The following is a 22,165-nucleotide window of genomic DNA, read 5'->3' as shown; positions in this document are numbered from 1 at the left end:
CTATTGTGCTGATATTTTATGAAAGACACACAGGTGTGTCTGTGTCTTTATGAAATAGCCTTAATATAGGTATCTACTTGGTCACCATACCTATGCAATATTTTACAAAAATACCCTCCCATATGGCTCCTGGAAATAAACAGTTTTTTAAAAAGTAATAAAAATTATGTATTTATTTTAAAATATTTCTAGTCCACTAATCTTAAAGACCTGTTCTCAGTAGATAACAGAATGAAAATAAAACAATCGTACAATCAAAATAAAAACCATAATCAAACAAAATATGGCAAATGTATCAAAGAACAAACAGTAATAAAAATATATCAATAAAAAAAGTGTAACCTGTATAGTGTGCCAGATACAACTCTGGTAACCTTGTTGGGCAGACTAGATAGACCAAATAGGTCTTTATCTAGCATCATTTACTATGTTACAGGAGATAGATCTGGGAGTCTGTTTTATCAAGACAGGTAAGGCTCCAATGTTGCCTTTACACAATACACATAAAACTGGCATGATTTTGAAAATGTTTGTATGCACCCTGTTATAAAATTACCCTCACATATATCCTTTGTTGGATCCTCCTCCACTGCTATTTTACTATCAGCTGGTGTGACCCTGAGCCCTTCTTCTCTCATTCTCTTGATACTCTGTCACCACTGAACAGATGAGTAGCCTATTGGTTACAGCATCAGGCTGAGAAACTGGGAAACAATGGCATTAATCCAACTTCTCCTGTTGTTGATCCTTGTGTCCTTAGGCAAGTCATTTCACCCTCTATTTCCTCAAATAAAAATGTGAAAAGACCACTCTATAACTGGCCTCAAAAATCAGAATTTACATGCTTAAGTGCGCTGTTCTATAAGACAGTGCATAAGTGCTATAGCATGTAGCTGCAATGGGGTGTATATATGGGCAGAGGATGGGACGGGCATGGGGGGGGGGTGTCTCCAACTTATGCAAATTATAGAATAATAAGTTATGCTCATTGCACAGCACACTAAGGCATGAGCACTTATGACTGCCATTGACCGGGTATTGAGGTGTGCCAAATTTAGGTTTGCCAATGCTGGTCTATGCTAGTATTCTATAACAGAATCAAGGCAGCCCTCTTATAGAATAATTCTTTTGCTGATCTAGCTGTGCCTTCTATCATCACGATCTATCTTGCTGTCTGGCTTCTATTCTATGGAATTAAATGCCCACCAACCTTCACACAGAAACTTTGGCTAAGAAATTAAAAGCTTCTCTGAAGACGGCTTTTCTCTTAATTCTGGTTTTGTGTAACCACACGTAATATTTCTCCCTTTTTGGAGCTAATCGTAAATTCTTTTCCTTTTCCCAGTTTTGCTCCTTTATTGTTTTCCATAATTTGTTGGCAATTATGCATTCATCCCCTTCCTCTTTGCTTCTCTCTTAGTTCCAGCTCAAAATTAGTCCTATTTCAATTTGTCCAGTTTTGGACTATTTTCACTCACTGGTTCTGTACACCACTATGAAGTGTTGTGAATGGCAGTATATCAAATGCCCAGAAATAAATAGAGTTTCCTCCTTGGATTGTAAGGCCTTGGGTAAAGCAATACCTACTATACCAATCAAATGTAATGATTTCTAGGTTTGCCATCTTTCTGTACCAGACATCTGACCCGGAAGCTAGTCCCAGTCTCATCCAGCTGGCAATGTCAGCTGAACAGCTTGTCACACTACCACCTTAACTATTAAGAGTTCTATTTTGGCCATGTTTTCTTTCGTTTCAAACCCACTCTCCCCTTTTCCTTATTCTATCACAGTGGATAATACAGTTATCTGCCCAGTCCCCTCAAGCCATAAGAACATAAGAATAGCCATACTGGGTCAGACCAATGGTCCATCTAGCCCAGTATCCTGCTTCCAACAGTGGTCAATTCAAGTCACAAGTACCTGACAGAATCCCAAAATAGTAGCAAGATTCATGCTACTGATCCCAGGGAGAAGCAGTGGTTTTCCCCATGTCTACCTCAATAACAGACTACGGAGACAGATATGGGGAAAGCCTGTGCTTGTCCCTGGGATCAGTAGCATGAATCTTGCTACTGTTTGGGATTCAGTCAGGTACTTGTGACCTGAACTAGCCATAACCTTAGAGTCATTTCAACTCTTTTCCCTTCTCTGCACACCCATATATACTGAATAGCTGGATAATTCTACTTTGGTCTCCTAAACACACTCAGCATTCTTCCTTCTTGCTGGTTTAGTGATCCCAGTGTCTAAACATGGTGCCCACATTTAAAAGGACGCTGATCCAATTATGACATCAGCCATCACAAGGGAATCACTGAACTCTTAAAGGAGTACTGCCTCTTCTTTGCTCCCTCTTCTATTCATGTTTAAGGGCTCTTAACCTAGACCCGCAATGAGAATTCAGTGGTTTCCTTGTGCTGGCTGACTTCATGATTGCATGCATCAGCATTCTTTTAAATGTGGGCACCATGTTTAGACACTGGGATCACTAAACCAGTGAGAAGGAAGAATGCTGACTGTGAAGATGTAAGTTGTTCCTAAGTTTCAACTCTTAAGATGTTAAGTGCTATGAGAGTGGGAGAGGTTTTTGATGTTTTCTTAAATGTTATTATTAAGGAACTCCCTAAATATAAATGCAAGAGTGAGCGCACATGTGTTGCAGAGTTTCTGGGATTTTGGCCATTTAACATTGTGAGTCTTAATGACTGACTGATTTTTAGATTTCAGGAGTATGGCACATAACATTCCTTAATAAAGCCCGAAGATTCAGATGGGCGAAACGGGACCCCGTCGGATGTGGATTTAGAAGAAGCGAATGCTACATACCTGTAGAAGGTATTCTCCGAGGACAGCAGGCTGATTGTTCTCACTGATGGGTGACGTCCACGGCAGCCCCTCCAATCGGAATCTTCCTAGCAAAGTCCTTTGCTAGCCCTCGCGCGCCCGCGCGCACCGCGCATGCGCGGCCGTCTTCCCGCCCGAAACCGGCTCGAGCCGGCCAGTCTCGTATTGTAGCAAAAGAGAAACAAGGGAAGACTCAACTCCAAAGGGGAGGCGGGCGGGTTTGTGAGAACAATCAGCCTGCTGTCCTCGGAGAATACCTTCTACAGGTATGTAGCATTCGCTTTCTCCGAGGACAAGCAGGCTGATTGTTCTCACTGATGGGGTATCCCTAGCCCCCAGGCTCACTCAAAACAACAACCATGGTCAATTGGGCCTCGCAACGGCGAGGACATAACTGAGATTGACCTAAAAAATTTACCAACTAACTGAGAGTGCAGCCTGGAACAGAACAAACAGGGCCCTCGGGGGGTGGAGTTGGATCCTAAAGCCCAAACAGGTTCTGAAGAACTGACTGCCCGAACCGACTGTCGCGTCGGGTATCCTGCTGCAGGCAGTAATGAGATGTGAATGTGTGGACAGATGACCACGTCGCAGCTTTGCAAATTTCTTCAATAGAGGCTGACTTCAAGTGGGCTACCGACGCTGCCATGGCTCTAACATTATGAGCCGTGACATGACCCTCAAGAGCCAGCCCCGCCTGGGCGTAAGTGAAGGAAATGCAATCTGCTAGCCAATTTGATATGGTGCGTTTCCCCACAGCCACTCCCCTCCTATTGGGATCAAAAGAAACAAACAATTGGGCGGACTGTCTGTTGGGCTGTGTCCGCTCCAGATAGAAGGCCAATGCTCTCTTGCAGTCCAATGTGTGCAGCTGACGTTCAGCAGGACAGGAATGAGGACGGGGAAAGAATGTTGGCAAGACAATTGACTGGTTCTGATGGAACTCCGACACGACCTTTGGCAAGAACTTAGGGTGAGTGCGGAGGACTACTCTGTTATGATGAAATTTGGTGTAAGGGGCCTGGGCTACCAGGGCCTGAAGCTCACTGACTCTACGAGCTGAAGTAACTGCCACCAAGAAAATGACCTTCCAGGTCAAGTACTTCAGATGGCATGAATTCAGTGGCTCAAAAGGAGGTTTCATCAGCTGGGTGAGAACGACATTGAGATCCCATGACACTGTAGGAGGCTTGACAGGGGGCTTTGACAAAAGCAAACCTCTCATGAAGCGAACAACTAAAGGCTGTCCCGAGATCGGCTTACCTTCCACATGGTAATGGTATGCACTGATTGCACTAAGGTGAACCCTTACAGAGTTGGTCTTGAGGCCAGACTCAGACAAGTACAGAAGGTATTCAAGCAGGGTCTGTGTAGGACAAGAGCGAGGATCTAGGGCCTTGCTGTCACACCAGACGGCAAACCTCCTCCATAGAAAGAAGTAACTCCTCTTAGTGGAATCTTTCCTGAAAGCAAGCAAGATGCAGGAGACACCCTCTGGCAGACCCAAAGAGGCAAAGTCTACGCTCTCAACATCCAGGCCGTGAGAGCCAGGGACCAGAGGCTGGGATGCAGAAGAGCCCCTTCGTCCTGCGTGATGAGGGTCGGAAAACACTCCAATCTCCACGGTTCTTCGGAGGATAACTCCAGAAGAAGAGGGAACCAGATCTGACGCGGCCAAAAAGGAGCAATCAGAATCATGGTGCCTCGGTCTTGCTTGAGTTTCAACAAAGTCTTCCCCACCAGAGGGATGGGAGGATAAGCATACAGGAGGCCCTCCCCCCAATCCAGGAGGAAGGCATCCGATGCCAGTCTGCCGGGGGCCTGAAGCCTGGAACAGAACTGAGGGACTTTGTGGTTTGCTCGAGATGCGAAGAGATCCACCAAGGGGGTGCCCCACGCTTGGAAGATCTGGCGCACCACTCGGGAGTTTAGCGACCACTCGTGAGGTTGCATAATCCTGCTCAGCCTGTCGGCCAGACTGTTGTTTACACCTGCCAGATATGTGGCTTGGAGCACCATGCCGTGACGGCGAGCCCAGAGCCACATGCTGACGGCTTCCTGACACAGGGGGCGAGATCCGGTGCCCCCCTGCTTGTTGACATAGTACATGGCAACCTGGTTGTCTGTCTGAATTTGGATAATTTGGTGGGACAGCCGATCTCTGAAAGCCTTCAGAGCGTTCCAGATCGCTCGCAACTCCAGAAGATTGATCTGTAGATCGCGTTCTTGGAGGGACCAGCTTCCTTGGGTGTGGAGCCCATCGACATGAGCTCCCCATCCCAGGAGAGACGCATCCGTGGTCAGCACTTTTTGTGGCTGAGGAATTTGGAAAGGACGTCCCAGAGTCAAATTGGACCAAATCGTCCACCAATACAGGGATTCGAGAAAACTCGTGGACAGGTGGATCATGTCTTCTAGATCCCCAGCAGCCTGAAACCACTGGGAAGCTAGGGTCCATTGAGCAGATCTCATGTGAAGGCGGGCCATGGGAGTCACATGAACTGTGGAGGCCATGTGGCCCAGCAATTTCAACATCTGCCGAGCTGTGATCTGCTGGGACGCTCGCACCCGCGAGACGAGGGACAACAAGTTGTTGGCTCTCGCCTCTGGGAGGTAGGCGCGAGCCGTCCGAGAATCCAGCAGAGCTCCTATGAATTCGAGTCTCTGCGCTGGGAGAAGATGGGACTTTGGGTAATTTATCACAAACCCCAGTAGCTCCAGGAGGCGAATAGTCATCTGCATGGACTGCAGGGCTCCTGCCTCGGATGTGTTCTTCACCAGCCAATCGTCGAGATATGGGAACACATGCACCCCCAGCCTGCGAAGTGCCGCTGCTACTACAGCTAGGCACTTTGTGAACACCCTGGGCGCAGAGGCGAGCCCAAAGGGTAGCACATAGTACTGGAAGTGGCGTGTGCCCAACTGAAATCGCAGATACTGTCTGTGAGCTGGCAGTATCGGGATGTGTGTGTAGGCATCCTTCAAGTCCAGAGAGCATAGCCAATCGTTTTGCTGAATCATGGGGAGAAGGGTGCCCAGGGAAAGCATCCTGAACTTTTCTTTTACGAGATATTTGTTCAGGGCCCTTAGGTCTAGGATGGGACGCATCCCCCCTGTTTTCTTTTCCACAAGGAAGTACCTGGAATAGAATCCCAGCCCTTCTTGCCCGGATGGCACGGGCTCGACCGCATTGGCGCTGAGAAGGGCGGAGAGTTCCTCTGCAAGTACCTGCTTGTGCTGGAAGCTGTAGGATTGAGCTCCCGGTGGACAATTTGGAGGTTTTGAGGCCAAACTGAGGGTGTATCCTTGCCGGACTATTTGCAGAACCCACTGATCGGAGGTTATGAGAGGCCACCTTTGGTGAAAAGCTTTCAACCTCCCCCCGACCGGCAGGTCGCCCGGCACTGACACTTGGATGTCGGCTATGCTCTGCTGGAGCCAGTCAAAAGCTCGCCCCTTGCTTTTGCTGGGGAGCCGCGGGGCCTTGCTGAGGCGCACGCTGCTGACGAGAGCAAGCGCGCTGGGGCTTAGCCTGGGCCGCAGGCTGTCGAGAAGGAGGGTTGTACCTACGCTTGCCAGAAGAGTAGGGAACAGTCCTCCTTCCCCCAAAAAATCTTCTACCTGTAGAGGTAGATGCTGAAGGCTGCCGGCGGGAGAACTTGTCGAATGCGGTATCCCGCTGGTGGAGATGCTCTACCACCTGCTCGACTTTCTCTCCAAAAATATTGTCCGCACGGCAAGGCGAGTCCGCAATCCGCTGCTGGAGTCTATTTTCCAGGTCGGAGGCACGCAGCCATGAGAGCCTGCGCATCACCACACCTTGAGCAGCGGCCCTGGACGCAACATCAAAGGTGTCATACACCCCTCTGGCCAGGAATTTTCTGCACGCCTTCAGCTGCCTGACCACCTCCTGAAAAGGCTTGGCTTGCTCAGGGCGGAGAGCATCAACCAAGCCCGCCAACTGCCGCACATTGTTCCGCATGTGTATGCTCGTGTAGACTCCCTCGGCGACCCAGAGCTCTCGGTGCCGACGCGGGGAGGAGACCGGTGTCGATGCTTCTTCGACTTCTTCCGAAGCATGTCACCGGAGCTCCCCGGCACCGACGAGGAGGACGTAGAATCCATCCGTCGCTTCCTCAGGGCCGAGGTCGAAGCAGGTCGATCCCGGGGGGGCTGTACCGCAGGAGCCCTCAGGGTAGGGGGAGACCCACCCGAAGGCTCACCGCCACCAGCAGGGGAATGGACAGCCCTCACCTGCACTCCACCCGATGCACCACCGTCCGACGACATCAGGAGATGAGGTCCCGGTACCACCGACGTCGATGCAGCTATCCGATGTCTCGGCGCCGATGCAGAGGGCCGATGCCTCGATGCACTCGATGCACTGGCGGCCAAGGATGAAGGTCTGGACGCTGATGACGTCGATGCACACGATGACCCCGGTGCCGATGCCGACGAAGAGCCCGAGAACAAAACGTTCCACTGGGCCAATCTCGCTACCTGAGTCCGCCTTTGTAACAGGGAACACAGACTACAGTTCTGAGGACGGTGCTCGGCCCCCAGACACTGAAGACACGAAGAGTGCCTATCAGTGAGCGAGATTACCCGGGCGCACTAGGTGCACTTCTTGAAGCCGCTGGAAGGCTTCGATGTCATGGGCGGAAAAATCACGCCGGCGAAATCAAAATCCGAAATGACGAATTTGGAGCACCAAAACTTTAAGGGAGAAAAATCTCGACCGAGGCCGAAAAGAGGCCTACCCCGACGACGAAAGAAAACTTACCGGGGCAAAAACTGGAAACACGGGAAGGGGCAAACGAAACCCAAGGCGGTTTCCGGAGCACTTCCCGAACAAATTTAGAACTTTTCCGAAGAAAAAAAACACGTCTATTTTAAAACGGACGCGCGAGGTCGACTCTCCGGGGCTCGACACGACAAAAACACAGCCGTACCGAGTGCGGACGAAAGAAGACTGGCCGGCTCGAGCCGGTTTCGGGCGGGAAGACGGCCGCGCGGGCGCGTGAGGGCTAGCAAAGGACTTTGCTAGGAAGATTCCGATTGGAGGGGCTGCCGTGGACGTCACCCATCAGTGAGAACAAGCAGCCTGCTTGTCCTCGGAGAATAAGTGCTATACATTTTAAATATAAAAACAAAAAATAAAGAGTAGTAATCATAACTAAGAAGAGAAATAAAGCAATGCAAGCGCTAGAGGTTTTTTGTAGTCAATGAAGACTTGTGGTTCTGTAAGTCACAAAGTGAAAAGTAAATCCCAATTACAGACATACAGAGGTTTTTTTCCATTGAAGCACGCTGCTTCCTTCCTAGTAGTTTCAGAGTTGCATAAAGAGGTTGCAGCTCATTTACCACAGTGTCTTAACCACGTTAATGTATGGAAAGTGATTCTTTACTTATGAGTGGATGAGTTCTTTACAGATAGACAGCTCCAACAGAATTCATTTATAATTGCCTTTGTACATTCATAAGCAACTGTGAGAGCAAGAAAAACTGGATTGTCGAAAGTTGCTGAAGTCTACTCTGGAGACACAATAATTACTATGACTGCAGGGTAACAAGTAATCTAAAGGTGACAGGAGAAGAAAACTAGAAGCAGCAAGCCTAGAATAAATTCAGGGTAGAAAAGTATTTAAAGCAGCATGACTAGCAAAATGCAATTCATGGTGTTCTTTAACATATTCATTTTTAATTCCTGGGAAATTTGTGAATATTTAAAGCCTTCAAAAGCTCCTTCTCTTTGCCATTGTCTAAGTTATTTGAGGGTCTCATAATAGTGGAGTTGAGGATACTGTTGTCAGAATCTCATACAGACAAGTCTATCATTACAGTGGCAAGATAAAAATAACTGAATTGTAACTTGCTTTGAGCTTGGATTTTGAAAAGCAAGTAAATAAATCTTCAAAGCAATCCATTGTATGCACATGTATTACAATATAAGGCATAAAAAAGACCAAAGGAGATTTAAGAATTTAAAAAAGGGATGGTAACAAAACAAAAACCTAGATGAACTGATAATCTGAAGAATCTGATCAGCAGAACTGCTTGCAATATTTATTCCAAATTGTCCAGCATTACACATTTGTGCCATTCTTCATATCTAATATTGTGCAGGGAATGGGTATGGGAATGTGTGAGAAAACAGGGAACATTAATCATATGAGTGCTGCATCCACAATAAGCAGGTACAGCAGTTTGTCTGTGTGGGAGTTGCCAAGGCCCAATTCCCAGACTCTTCTGGGGCCAACTGCAGGTCACTCCTTGCCCCCCCCCCCCCCCCCCACAGCATCCAGCTCTGATGCAAAGGACCGGAAAGGAGTGGAACAAGCCGCCGAACTCCCCTCTGAAGCCTCCTCGCATATGCAGCACAAGTGGCTAAGGGGAGAAAGCATGTGGCATGCTGCACAGGCTGTGCAGTGGCACATTTTGCCAGCGGGAGCCACCATTGCAGGCACTTCTGCGGCAGTCAAAAAAAAAAAGGTGAGGGAACCTCCACAAACTGCACCCCAGACAGGAAACATGACTCAGGAGGACCTCAGGTGAACTGCTTATATGTTCTTTTTGTCTTTTGTGAGTTTTTTTTTTTTTTTGGTGCTACTAGAGCTGTTCCAAGTCTGCCCGGGAGAAGCCTTAAGGAACCCCTCTCTAAGAAGGGGAGAGGGAGCCAAAGCATTGTGGTTCTCTTCCTACCTCTCCCTCCGCACCTTTAGTGTTCACTCTGGTGGATCCTCTTGTACTTCTATCCCTCTGCCTGTCGGCGTACCTCAGGGTTCTGTTCTTGGTCCCCTCCTCTTTTCTATCTACACTTCTTCCCTTGGTTCATTAATCTCATCCCATGGCTTTTCCTACCATCTCTATGCTGATGACTCCCAAATCTACCTTTCTTCCCCTGATATCTCACCTTGCATCCAAACCAAAGTTTCAGCGTGCTTGTCTGACATTGCTGCCTGGATGTCTCAACGCCACCTGAAATTAAATATGACCAAAACCGAGCTTCTCATTTTCCCCCCCAAGCCCACCTCCCCGCTCCCCCCGTTTTCTATTTCTGTTGATGGCTCTCTCATTCTCCCTGTCTCCTCAGCTCGAAACCTTGGGGTCATCTTTGACTCTTCTCTCTCCTTCTCTGCTCATATCCAGCAGACCGCCAAGACCTGTAGTTTCTTTCTTTACAACATCCGTAAAATCCGCCCCTTTCTTTCCGAGCACTCTACCAAAACCCTCATCCACACCCTTGTCACCTCTCGTTTAGACTACTGCAATCTGCTTCTTGCTGGCCTCCCACTTAGTCACCTCTCCCCTCTCCAGTCGGTTCAAAACTCTGCTGCCCGTCTCATCTTCCACCAGGGTCGCTTTACTCATACTACCCCTCTCCTCAAGACCCTTCACTGGCTCCCTATCCGTTTTCGCATCCTGTTCAAACTTCTTCTACTAACCTATAAATGTATCCACTCTGCTGCTCCCCAGTATCTCTCCACACTCGTCCTTCCCTACACCCCTTCCCGTGCACTCCGCTCCATGGATAAATCCTTCTTATCTGTTCCCTTCTCCACTACTGCCAACTCCAGACTTCGCGCCTTCTGTCTCGCTGCACCCTACGCCTGGAATAAACTTCCTGAGCCCCTACGTCTTGCCCCATCCTTGGCCACCTTTAAATCTAGACTGAAAGCCCACCTCTTTAACATTGTTTTTGACTCGTAACCACTTGTAACCACTCGCCTCCACCTACCCTCCTCTCTTCCTTCCCGTTCACAATTGATTTGATTTGCTTACTTTATTTATTTTTTGTCTATTAGATTGTAAGCTCTTTGAGCAGGGACTGTCTTTCTTCTATGTTTGTGCAGCGCTGCGTATGCCTTGTAGCGCTATAGAAATGCTAAATAGTAGTAGTAGTAGTAGTAGACTTCAAGGTCAGCAAGGGGAAGGTCCCGCAGCACGGAGTTTACACCTCTGGGCCTCAAGGGCCAGGGCCCATGGCACAGAGAGAACACCTGACCTCCACCAAAACTCACTCTCATAAGGTGACCTATTTGGTTTTTTTTTCTTTTTTTTTTTAAAGGTTCTCCAGATCTGTTCTTAAGAGAGATCCTTCATACCCAAACAACAGCAATAAGAAGGGTAAGAACCCCACTTGAGGCACTACAGGACAGGACTTCACAAAACTACCTACCATCTGCTGAGGACTCCTAATGTGGAACCATGCATCACACGTAGCTATAGCTCGGGTTCCTCTTTCCCTCATGCATCACTTTGCACTTGCTCACATTAAACACAAATTATAAAACCAAACATATAACATATTTAATAAATCTAGTATCATAAAAAGAGCAATAATACTTTAAGCACCCACCAATACTATTAGCTACTGTCAAGGTCAAAGGCTTGTTCAAATAAAGGGGGCCTAAATCTTTTCTTAAACACCATTGTGTCTGTCACTAAATTGAGTTCAATTGGTAGATGTGCTTGTCTATATGAATCTGAATGCATCTGTCTATCTATGTGAAAGTTTACAGTGAAGGTTAAATAAGAGACCATCCGTGTGTTAAAGGTACTTGCTACAGAATTACTGCAACTTGGATCAAATGTCCTGTGTTGAAAATCAGGGCATTTCACAAAGGGAAAGGGGAGATAATCTGTCAACATAAACTGTGGCCAAAAAGCTGTTTATAGGAAATTTAACAATCAAAGTTTCTCCAAAGGTCTCACAACATTTCCATGGGGAGAGAAGCTTGAAACTTTTATGTTGCCATGCCAGTATTATGCCGTGATAGCTTTGAGGTTTCTTTTTTAAATCTGTTTTAAATAGCATGCCATGACATAGTTCTAATTTTATATCATAATCTTTATTTCACATTTTTGTTTCTATGTTCCAGTGAGCTTCTCTTGTGCTGCCAAAGCTCACTGGTCCTGCTTTTGCCTGACTGCATCGATGGATATGTCCTCCTTGTACAGACAGTCAGGAACTATGCTTTTGTAGATACTACAGAGTAACAGCAGGACCTGCCTACTGTATTTTCTATCTACAGATACAGTATATTACACCTTTTAAAGAAAATGTTATGACACAGAAATGCATTAATACCATTTTGATACAGGAAAGCCAAGCACACAGTGCTACTCTTACAGACCTTTATTTTATTGTAAACTTCAATGAATTTTTCAAAGCCGATTTCTTGTTCCAGCATGACCCTGAGCTCTTCCAAGTGGCCAAAGATACTGTCACCGTCTTCAAATTCACTGGCAGCATCAATATCGCTATTATCTGCAATGAGAGAGAGAGGAGGCACGTTCTCACAGGAAACTCACTTCACAGCATGAATGGGGCTTGGGTCACAAAGGAAGGCAGAGACCCATGCTCAGTAACAATGAGGTGTCACCATCTGATGGGACATACATAGGCTCATTTTCAAATCACTTAGCCTCCCAAAGTTCCATAGAAACCTATGGAACTTAGCCTCCCAAAGTGCTTTGAAAATATGCCTAAGTGCCCCCCCCCCCCCCCCAAAAAAAAAGCATCAGAACACAGCAAGACTGCTCTGACTTCAGTATCATGCCTTCATAGTTCTGAAATATATTCATTTATTATGAACAGTGTGCAACAGTACAGAACTAGCATTTTATTTTCCAATGGTATAAAGATGGGAATCCTCACTGCTAAGGAGGGTAAGGTTGAATGGAGTAGTGTGCTTTGTTGATTCTGAAAACCGTGCAGGGAGAGGCCATGAACTTCAATGCCAACCACTTTTCCAGTGCAGAACAGAACTACCAGTGTGTCAGTGGAAAGAAACTAATAGCTAAAAGATGGAATACAGAAGACAAGGTACTGCATTTTAGGAACAGCCAAATAAATAAGAAGAAAGTCTTATGCCAAAAGACTTTACAGGTTTTTTTTTTTTCCTGGCCTAGCAAGTTTCCTCATGCTTCTTTTCAGATTCCAGCTCAAGCAGAGCAACTCTTTACTGGGGCTGCAGTAGCAGAATCCTTCATTCACAACTCCCTGCAGTTTCCTTCCCTCTCTTTCTTGGTTAAACTCAAATTACAGATCGGTTTTCATTTCTGATTAAAAGTCCTATCCTCCTGTATCACTATATGATTCTCTTCTGATCCTCTCCTACACTATTTCCTCCACTCCAGGGATCACTGCTGTACAATCCACCTGCACTGGCTCTCTTATGCCCATTCACTGAATGGCAATAGTAAATACTAAAAATTAATGGATTTAATGCAGTATTTCAAGAGGAGTAATGGACTAGCAAGGCAAGAAAGCTTTCTGAGTCATAATCTAGACTTTCACTGTATGGGCTGAAAGCCCTGTCTATACAGAAACACAAACCCTATCACTGTCAGGGAAATACTTTTAAAAAACTTAATTAAAAAACAAACTTCTTTATGCAGTGAATATCTGAAAATAATCTTGAAATATTGGTGTTGGTAACATTGGCAAGATTTTTTTTTTACTTGGCATGAATTATTTTGTTAAGGAAGGTGATTTACTAGAATCTACTTAGAATCACATGATTAGTAAAACACATTTTTTTCCTAAAATAATCAATTCCCATGGATAAAAATATTTCTCTCTTCAGTGAATGCATTTTTTTTTTTAACATCCAGCAGTTTTTTGGCCTTCCCACTCAATCTGAACTAGCCTCTACTAGAGCTGCACCATCCACCATTTGCACATACCCAGTTTTCCTTCAACCGTTGATTTTCAATTCTTTTCCCCTTAGTTCAGTCACTGCAGTAACAGTCTTGAGTGAAGATCAAGGATAACTGCTACCAAAGAAGGCTAATGTATTCCTTTCAGATAACCAATAGGTATCACTGTTGTTCAATGGCTAGAACTGACTCCTTCCACTCTTGGGGGACTAAGAACAATTGCGTTTCATCATCCTCAGTCAATATAACTAACAGAAGCTAGGTTTGGGAACTGACCACAGGCCTTCTATATGACAGAGCCATTGGCTCATCGCCCCTCCCTACAGTAAACACACTCTTAAAACCAAAGATTACCCTTAAACTGGCATCATTTCTTTCCAATGCACAAAACGGCAGATGATCAAAAGCCCCGCGCTGTTCCAAACAGCGCTCTAAAATTAGTGCTGGAACAGCACAGGGTGTTTTTGGACCTATGATCAGAGATAACTGCATGCAAATTTAAGCACACAATTTTCTCTGATCATGGAGTAGAAGTGCGGAAGGATTGTAAATCCTCCCACACTTGACAGGTCTGGGCTGTCAAAACACAGGGGCTGGAGGTCCATGGGCCCCAACTACCCCTGCCTGAGCAAGGCGAAACAGGGGCTGGAGGTCCTGCAGACCTCCGGTCCCCCCAACCCCCCCCCCCCCCCCCGACACAGGTCTCCAGCCCCCCAACCCTCCCCACAGCATTGTAAGAAGTCCCCGGTGGCTCAGTGGGTGACCAATGACCCCCCCCCCCCCTCAGAGACAGCATGCTAAACTTATTCATCCCCAATGATCAGCGACCAGCGCGTCAAAGATTGGCTCGCTGGCTGCGGCAAACCCTACACCAGCTCGGAGCTGGCGTTAGGGTTTGTAGACCATTGGGGAGGAATGGTGAGCTAGCAGGCCCCCATTCCCCCCAATGACGCAACCCCCCACTCCCGCAGGAATCGATGACCCGACCTCCGACTCCCCCCTCCCAGGAACCGACCCGACTGATGACCCCCCCCCCGACACAGGTTCAAGGGGGGGCAGCTGGAGATCTGGTGGGTCTCCAGCCCCCCCCCCCCCCCAGCATTGTAAGAAGTCCCTTATATGGTGTGAAGCCCCGCCCGGCGCATCCCAGGATACACTGGGCAGGGCTGGACGACGCCATTTTGCAGGCGACGCTGAAGGAAAAGGGAGGGAAGCGACCTCCCTCCTTCAACCCAAGGTGGGGGAGGTGGGGAGATTGACCGTGGCCAGCTGGGCCACCAGGGACTTCTTGTCAATGCTGAGGTGGGGGGGGGGGGGGGGTTAGGGGGGCTGGAGACCCCAATGGATCTCCAGCCCCCCCCCCGAACCTGTGTCAGGGGGGTCATCGGACAGGTCGTCAGTTCCTGGGAGGGGGGGTGTCGGTCGGGACATCGGTTCCTGTGCGGGGGGGGGGGGGGTTGCTTCATTGGGGGGAATGGGGGCCTGCTACCATGCAAATGCATGCTGGACAGGGCTCACCATTCCTCCCCAATGGTCTGCAAACCCTAATGCCAGCTCCGAGCTGGTGTAGGCTTTGCTGCGGCCAGCGAGCCAATCTTTGACACGCTGGTCGCTGATCATTGGGGATGAATAGGTTTAGCATGCATTTGCATGCTATTTGCGCTAAGAGCCCTGTTTTGCATGCATTTGCATGCTAGTTGCGTTCAGAGCCCGCGAGTGCGTTGTTTCATGCGCTCGGGGGCTCTGATTATGGGGCGGTAGCAAACACAGGTGTTAGTATGGTGCTAACAGCCTCTAGCGCCTGCGTTTGCTTCTGATCATCGGCCCAAAAGAGATCAGGGAGACTGTTAAGTTTTCGAATTCCAGACAAGATACCTGAATGCCATTCTTCATTAAGTGCACTTTCACTGCTAGGCAGCTCCTCTTCCTCAGATCCATTTGTCACAGGTCCTGCACATTCTACCCTGTCCTTTTCTGCTGGTGTTGGGTTTAAGCTGCCCTCCTCCTCTTCACTGTACTCCTCACTCGGCTGCTCCCTCAATAACTGCTCCATAGAGACCTGGAGTTCTTGCAAGTCCCGGTCTGTCTCCCCAAACACGCTGCCGTGAAAAATACAAGAGAAAAAAAATCAACTGTGCCCACATTACTCACATTATAATGTTTATTATATATTACATAACCAATCCTGAATTTTAAACCCAGGTGCATAAACTGGATATTCCTAAAGCCACAACATGGTTTCCCCGAGACCCAAACAACTGGTAGCCAAGCATATCACCTCAATATAAATTCCACAAGTACTACACAATGCTGGGGGCATCAGATGGTAAAAGCAACAACAACAAAAAAAGTCTACTTCCAGTGACAGTCAAACATGACTTACATAAGATTTATACAGCACTTTAAATCCAAGCAACTACTTAACTACCATTTATGACAAACCAGGATGAAATGATAAGTAGTAGTAGTAAAGTAATATTGAGATCCTATTGCTTAGAACTTTATGGTATAAGATAATTAAAGAAAAACACTTCATAACATCAAATTTGTTAGGTAAAGCAACCACATGCACACTCATAATAACAGTAATTATATCTGTGTGTATATGTGTGTCATTCATACACAGTATTTATAATTAAAATTTGTGAGTGTCCAAGTCTTTATCTGCTCATGCTTTAGTTTACCTCTCCCTCTTCAAAAATAGAAGACAGCAGTTCCCTGCTTAAGTCATAGGCACATATATCTATATATCCTCCAGAAAGCAAAGTTACTCACCAGTAGCAGAGGTTCTCTGTGGATAGCAGGATATATATTCTCACATATGACTGATTTCATCGATGGAGCCCAGCTTAATTTCTAGAAGTCTTTGGAAGTGTGTCGCCACGCATGAGCACGCCTAGACAGCCTCTGTTCACAAATTATTTTACTTGGTTGATAACCTTTTTAATATTACTACCTTGACTTTTCAAGGTGGTTCGATTTCACCATCTGCTTCTTCATTTGCTCCTTATTTTAAAGAAAAGATGACAACCATTCGAAAACAACTACATGCTGTTACTCTTGAAGAGCCTTCGCAAATGATTTATGAAAATGGGGTTCCAGCGGATAGGCTGTGGAGTGATTTTCTACTTATGACTCCTGCTGAAGCTAAATCTCTGATAGAAAAGTCTAATTGCAGTTTAGACCCTTGTCCAGGTTTTTTATTGAATTATATGGATGATGGGTTTCTGACTGCTTTAACTATTTGGTTTAATCAGTGTTTGACCAATGGTAGATTTTTACATGCCAGCAGCAAAATTGTTTTAATTCCTATACCTAAGAATTTAGGGGGTCTTTTACAAAGCGTCTTACTGAATGCTAAACTGGGACTACTGTCGGCCCAATGCTCAAAAAGAAAACCCCCAGAAATGGCATGCACAACGGTAAACCGCAGTAAGGACCCCTCTTTCTGAGTGATGAGAGTTAGGAAAACAATCCAGTCTCCACAGGTCCCTGGAGGCTAACTCTCAAGCAGAGGGGACCAGATATATTTTGGTCAATAAGGAGTGAAGAGGATCATGGTTCCCTGGTCTTGCTTGAGTTTTCGCTATGACAAGTGTGGGAGGATGTGCATATAGAAGTCCCTTCCCCCAAATGAGGAGAAAGGTATCCAAGACTAGTCTGTTGTGTGATCCTAATCTGGAGCAAAACTGAAGGACTTTGTTGTTCAGGTGAGTGGCAAAGGAATCTATCAAGGAGGTGCCCTACTCTTGAAAGTTCACTCAGAGCTATAATCATTTTGAGAGAACAACTGTGTGGCTGCATTACCTGTCTCAATCTGTTGCTCTTCCCCAACAGCTAACTGGCTCTGAGCACCATGCCGTAGCTGGACGCCTAAAGCCACATCCTTACTGCTTCCTGCCTCTCTACCTGATGAGATAATACATTACAACATGACTGACCATTTCAATGAGGATAGTTTGGTGCATTAGCCAATCTCTGAAAGCCTTTAGAGTGTTCCAAATGTTCCGTAGTTCCAGGAGGTTGATGTGATACTGAACCTCCTGAGAGGACCACCCCCCTGGGTGTGGAGCCCATTTACATGAGCTCCCCAACTCAGGTTGGATGCATCTGGCCAACAAAGTCTTGTGGAGTGGAGGAATTTGGAATGGTAGTCCCAGTGGTGTTCCTAGCCTGCATGACACCCGTGGCGGATCGCCAATGCACCCCCCCCCCAGGTGCAGCGCAGCCCCCCCCCCCTACGAAATGACACCTCCCCCCCTGGTGAAATGACACCCCCCCCGGGTGCACGCCACTGGGGGGGGGGGGGGGGGTGGCGCGGCGCGTGCCTGTCGGCTGAGTCCGAGTTCGCTAACTTTGTTCGTTCACTGTTCCGGGGCAGAGGGAGCTGCAAAGAAAGAAAGAACGAAGTTAGCGAACTTGGACTCAGCCGACAGGTGCGCGCCGTGGCAATCCCCAGCGGCGTGCACCCGGGGTGGACCGCCCCCCCCCCCCCCCCTTGGTACACCACTGGGTAGTCCCATGGTCAAATTGCTTCAAATTATCCACCAAGACAGAGACTTCTCAAAAGAAGGAGTGGCAATTATGGCATCAGCTAGGTTTTTTTTTTTTTTTTTTGGCTTAGGATCACTGAGAAACTAGGGTCCACTAGGCCAGCCTCAAATGGACAAAAGATTTAAGAATATTGTCTACAATGACACCTAGATCTTTTTCTTGGGTGCTGACTGCTAAGGTGGACCCTAGCATCAGGTAACTATCACTTGGATTATTCTCCCCAATGTGCTATTTTAAAGCGTTGATAAGATGATTCAAGGTGAAGATAATGCAAAACAGTATTCCAAAGAGTTGATCCAAGAACACTGAATATGGAGGAATGGACATGTGCAAGCCTGATAGCACAAAACTGAGGGAACTACCACACAGTTCCATTGGCGAGAGCATAGAGCCTGACCTGGTACATACGGCGTGAGCAGTTGAGAGAGAAACTGTGGACACATTATCTGGAACATGATATACCAGAGTTAAGCTCTTGTATGGGATTCTGGTGGCTATAGGCAACCACTGTTTGTTTTTTAGCAGTGGCGTAACACCACCAATCAATTTAACCACAGTATTCTGAAGGAGTTTGAATCGTCTAAAAACAACTTGATGAAGACCCTGAAAAAAGAGCATCACAGTAATCTAATTGAACTACTAACTAGTTAAGTGCTACTAAAAATGCCCGGTTAGCCCCAGACAGGCAATTTAAATGGCCAGGAGCCTCTGCTGACTGTTTAAATCATTTTGAATATCAGGCCTTATGTATTGTTTTATTTACAGAAGTCAATATAGAACTGCTTGGCTGTCAGATTTCATCTCTGTATTTTAATTTGTGCTATGCTGCATTTTATGTTGTATTGTACACCATATGGAGTACTTTTATATAATCAACAATATATAAGAACAATAAACAAATACTACTACCACTCTAAATTGATCCAAGAGCATAAAGTAATGGAGCTTCCATAACAACTGCAATTTATAGATAGAGATAGCAACTACTTGCTATCTCTATCTATAAACTACTTTATGAACCTGTGCATAAATTGACAGCTAAGTATTAATCCTAAACTTCTAACAATACCAGCAACAGTTTGGATTTTGCCAGATTCAAACTAACTGATTTTAGTCCAACTACACACACTAAAGTTAATCATTCAGAAAGACTGCGTAATATCAGATGGGTCATTTAGTTGGCCAAAAATGTGTACACCTGCATAGCACCAACCCTAAAGTTCTTAGCCCATAAAAACGTTAGTGGATGTTATGTGTCACAGACAGTACTATTAACTTCCAAGCTTTCTCCTCTCCATTAAAACTGATATTCTGTGTTTCATCAGACAGGAAAAATTGAATCCATGAAAGTACTTTTCCTTCTACATCCAAAGCATGGAGCCAGTTGTGCAATATTTGGGTGATCCACAGTAGCAAATGCTTCTGAGAAGTCAAGAAATAATATCAAGGCATAATTTTGACATGGGCCATCCATTTAGCATATCAAACAGTCCAAAACGTTTCTGCATTATGATTCTTTCAAAGACTGCTTTGCCAATGCTCTAGCACAGAGTGATCTTCCAGAAATTTCTCCAGCTATATAATAGCCACCACCTTTTCAATCACCCTTGCCAACAACGGCAAATTTGAAATGGGACAATAGCTGGCCACTAACGACATATTATGTCTACCTGTTTTTTAGGGAGTGGGCAAGCTACAGTTTGTTTAAGGGCTAAAGTATCAAAACCAGACTGCAAAAAGATGCTTTAATGAGATCAAATAGGTAGCCATATCGTCTCTGGAAATGCTTGATTACCCAAAAGAATGGGTCAAGCAAGCAACCTTCTTTAGAAACCTGGGTGATATAAATGCCACATTGTTTGATGAAACAATTGATAAAAATGCACAACACTACATTATGTGTCTCTACAGGAATTCCCCTGAAATGGCAGAATAAAATTTTTGATAAATAAAAACCTGACTTCAAGTTTCCAGTAGTTTGCCATAGTTTCAGCACTAGAGGTATTTTACATTTATTTTGTCTAGGCTTCCCTACCATTTTCTTTATCTCATGAAAAATAAATTTCTTGGAGAACTCAAAGATCCATTACCTCTGAAATACAAAATTTCCCCACATTGAAAACTTGTTGCAATTTTCCATCATCATTTCAGAGAAAACCAGCTTATTCTGTATAATTTGATTCTTTCACCATTTACGCTTAGCCATCCTCAACTTTTCTTTTGCCAGTACAAGCTCTCCGCTGAACCAGAAAGCATTAGTAGCATGCTTCTGTACATACTCTTTAGTAATAACTTCAGTTGAATAAAGAAGTATTTTGGTGTATCATTCCAATAATAATCAAAATCTACCAGAGTCATATTCTGGCTGCAAATATTCCAGATGAACCTGCCACTGTATTAAGAACCCCAAGGAATTTCATCTCCCCCAGAAGGAAAAACAGAGTTCACAAGGCTGTTGAACTTTAGATGAAAACTTAAGAAGTAATGATCTGCCCAACGCACAGATTTTACTCTTCCTTCCATAAATCTCTAGTCTGTGTAGGGTGGATAAACAAATCTAAAGCGCGGCCCACAGAATGTGTAGGCCACTAGATAACTGGATGGAATTCATCACTTCCACTGCTACAATTAATGGATTGAGCTTTTACCTTAGACAGCTATTCCACATGAAGACTAGAATCGCCTTAAGTGACTAATGATTCCAACTGCACCAATAAAATGTTCAGTAATTCAGCATATGTGATGGAGCCGAGCCTAATGGACCAGGATAGGGATAAACCAAAGAGAGAGACCACTGCTGAAAGGATAACAAGAAGCCTTCTCCATAATCCAGTGGTGTAAAGCCTTTTTGAAAAACATACTCTTGATACAATATAACTACCTCTCACTCACCATGATGAGATATCCCAGCCTGATATTCATAACTACTACTAATCATTTCTATAGCGCTACTAAAGTACGTATTGTACATAACATTAGCCGATGGGGATAATTTTATAATAGGGTAACTAGGTTAATATAGCAGGAAGGCACCAATTTTACAAAGACACCTAGGCATTTATATGTCTTTAAAAAATGCTAGCACAGATCCTACTACTACTACTACTTATCATTTCTACAGCACTACTAGAAAATAAATCATGCCTAGATTGAAGGCACAGACATTATATCTGCTCAAGAGAGGATAAAAATGTTAGTGTATAATTTCTCGTTATCATTTATACATTTTTGTGGGCCAGTCCATTCAAAGTGGTTCACATTACAAACACAAAAAAAGGTAGAATCCATGAGAGATAACCAGCCAGAGATATCCAGATCACAATCCAATCCCCTGAACTTTAACTACAATATTAATACAGTACAATCTCACATAGTATGACAAAAAATGTGTTTTCAGACGGTAACCTTGCCATTTCCTATAATTCTACAAACGATTTATTCCAATAACTAGGAGCTAACACACTAAAGGTTTTATTTCTCCCGCTTCACCCTTATGCAATATTCCAAAGCTGGGATTTCTAATAACTTTTAGAGTTGATGATCTAAGCATATGAGAAGGTTGATGCTGATGAATCATGCTTAATAGATAAGTTGGTATTTGGAAGTAAAATAATCTAAATATCAGAACCAATTTGAACAAACAATGTTCCTCAACTGGAACCAATGATGTTCTCTAAGGATAGGATGCACACTTTCTCGTCCACATTTTCCGAAAAGGAATCTAACTGCTGTTTTTTGTATTGTTTCCAATTATTGTTTGAGAAGTTCCCCTGAAGCTCCTAAATATAGCACATTACAAAAGTTAAGCAAGCTTATCAAGAGAGCATATGTAACCATCTGCAAAGCCTGTGTATCTAAATGGGTTGTAACTGCCTTATCAATATAGCTTCCAATACTACTTTAATAATATTTGATATGTGCTTTTGATCTACTCCATCTTCTTCTATGACACACCTAATCCTTTAACCTCTTCTACCCATGGTATTTTCTCACATCCAACTTTCACTCCTCCTCCAAGCTGTTCTACAGAAATATTACTCAACCTTAAACATGTAGTCTGGTTTCAATTTACTATCATCTGATCATCTCTTTACCCTTAACA

At 45.2% G+C, this 22,165-nt stretch overlaps 1 protein-coding gene across 4 annotated transcripts in view; it reads right to left on the bottom strand.

Moving 5' to 3' along the window:
- NEK1 (NIMA related kinase 1) overlaps positions 1-22,165 on the bottom strand; it is a 335,744-nt gene that overhangs the window by 19,792 nt on the left and 293,787 nt on the right. For all 4 annotated transcript variants that reach the window (XM_030191560.1, XM_030191562.1, XM_030191561.1 and 1 more), the window contains 2 exons: positions 15,385-15,608; positions 11,982-12,115 (listed from right to left, as the gene is read on the bottom strand). In XM_030191560.1, coding sequence (XP_030047420.1) covers positions 11,982-12,115; positions 15,385-15,608 — 358 coding nt within the window. The remainder of the gene's footprint in view (positions 1-11,981; positions 12,116-15,384; positions 15,609-22,165) is intronic.

This window comes from Microcaecilia unicolor, chromosome 2, assembly GCF_901765095.1.
Source record: "Microcaecilia unicolor chromosome 2, aMicUni1.1, whole genome shotgun sequence".
NCBI lineage: Eukaryota > Metazoa > Chordata > Amphibia > Gymnophiona > Siphonopidae > Microcaecilia > Microcaecilia unicolor.
This window is presented reverse-complemented; position numbering and strand designations above follow the sequence as displayed.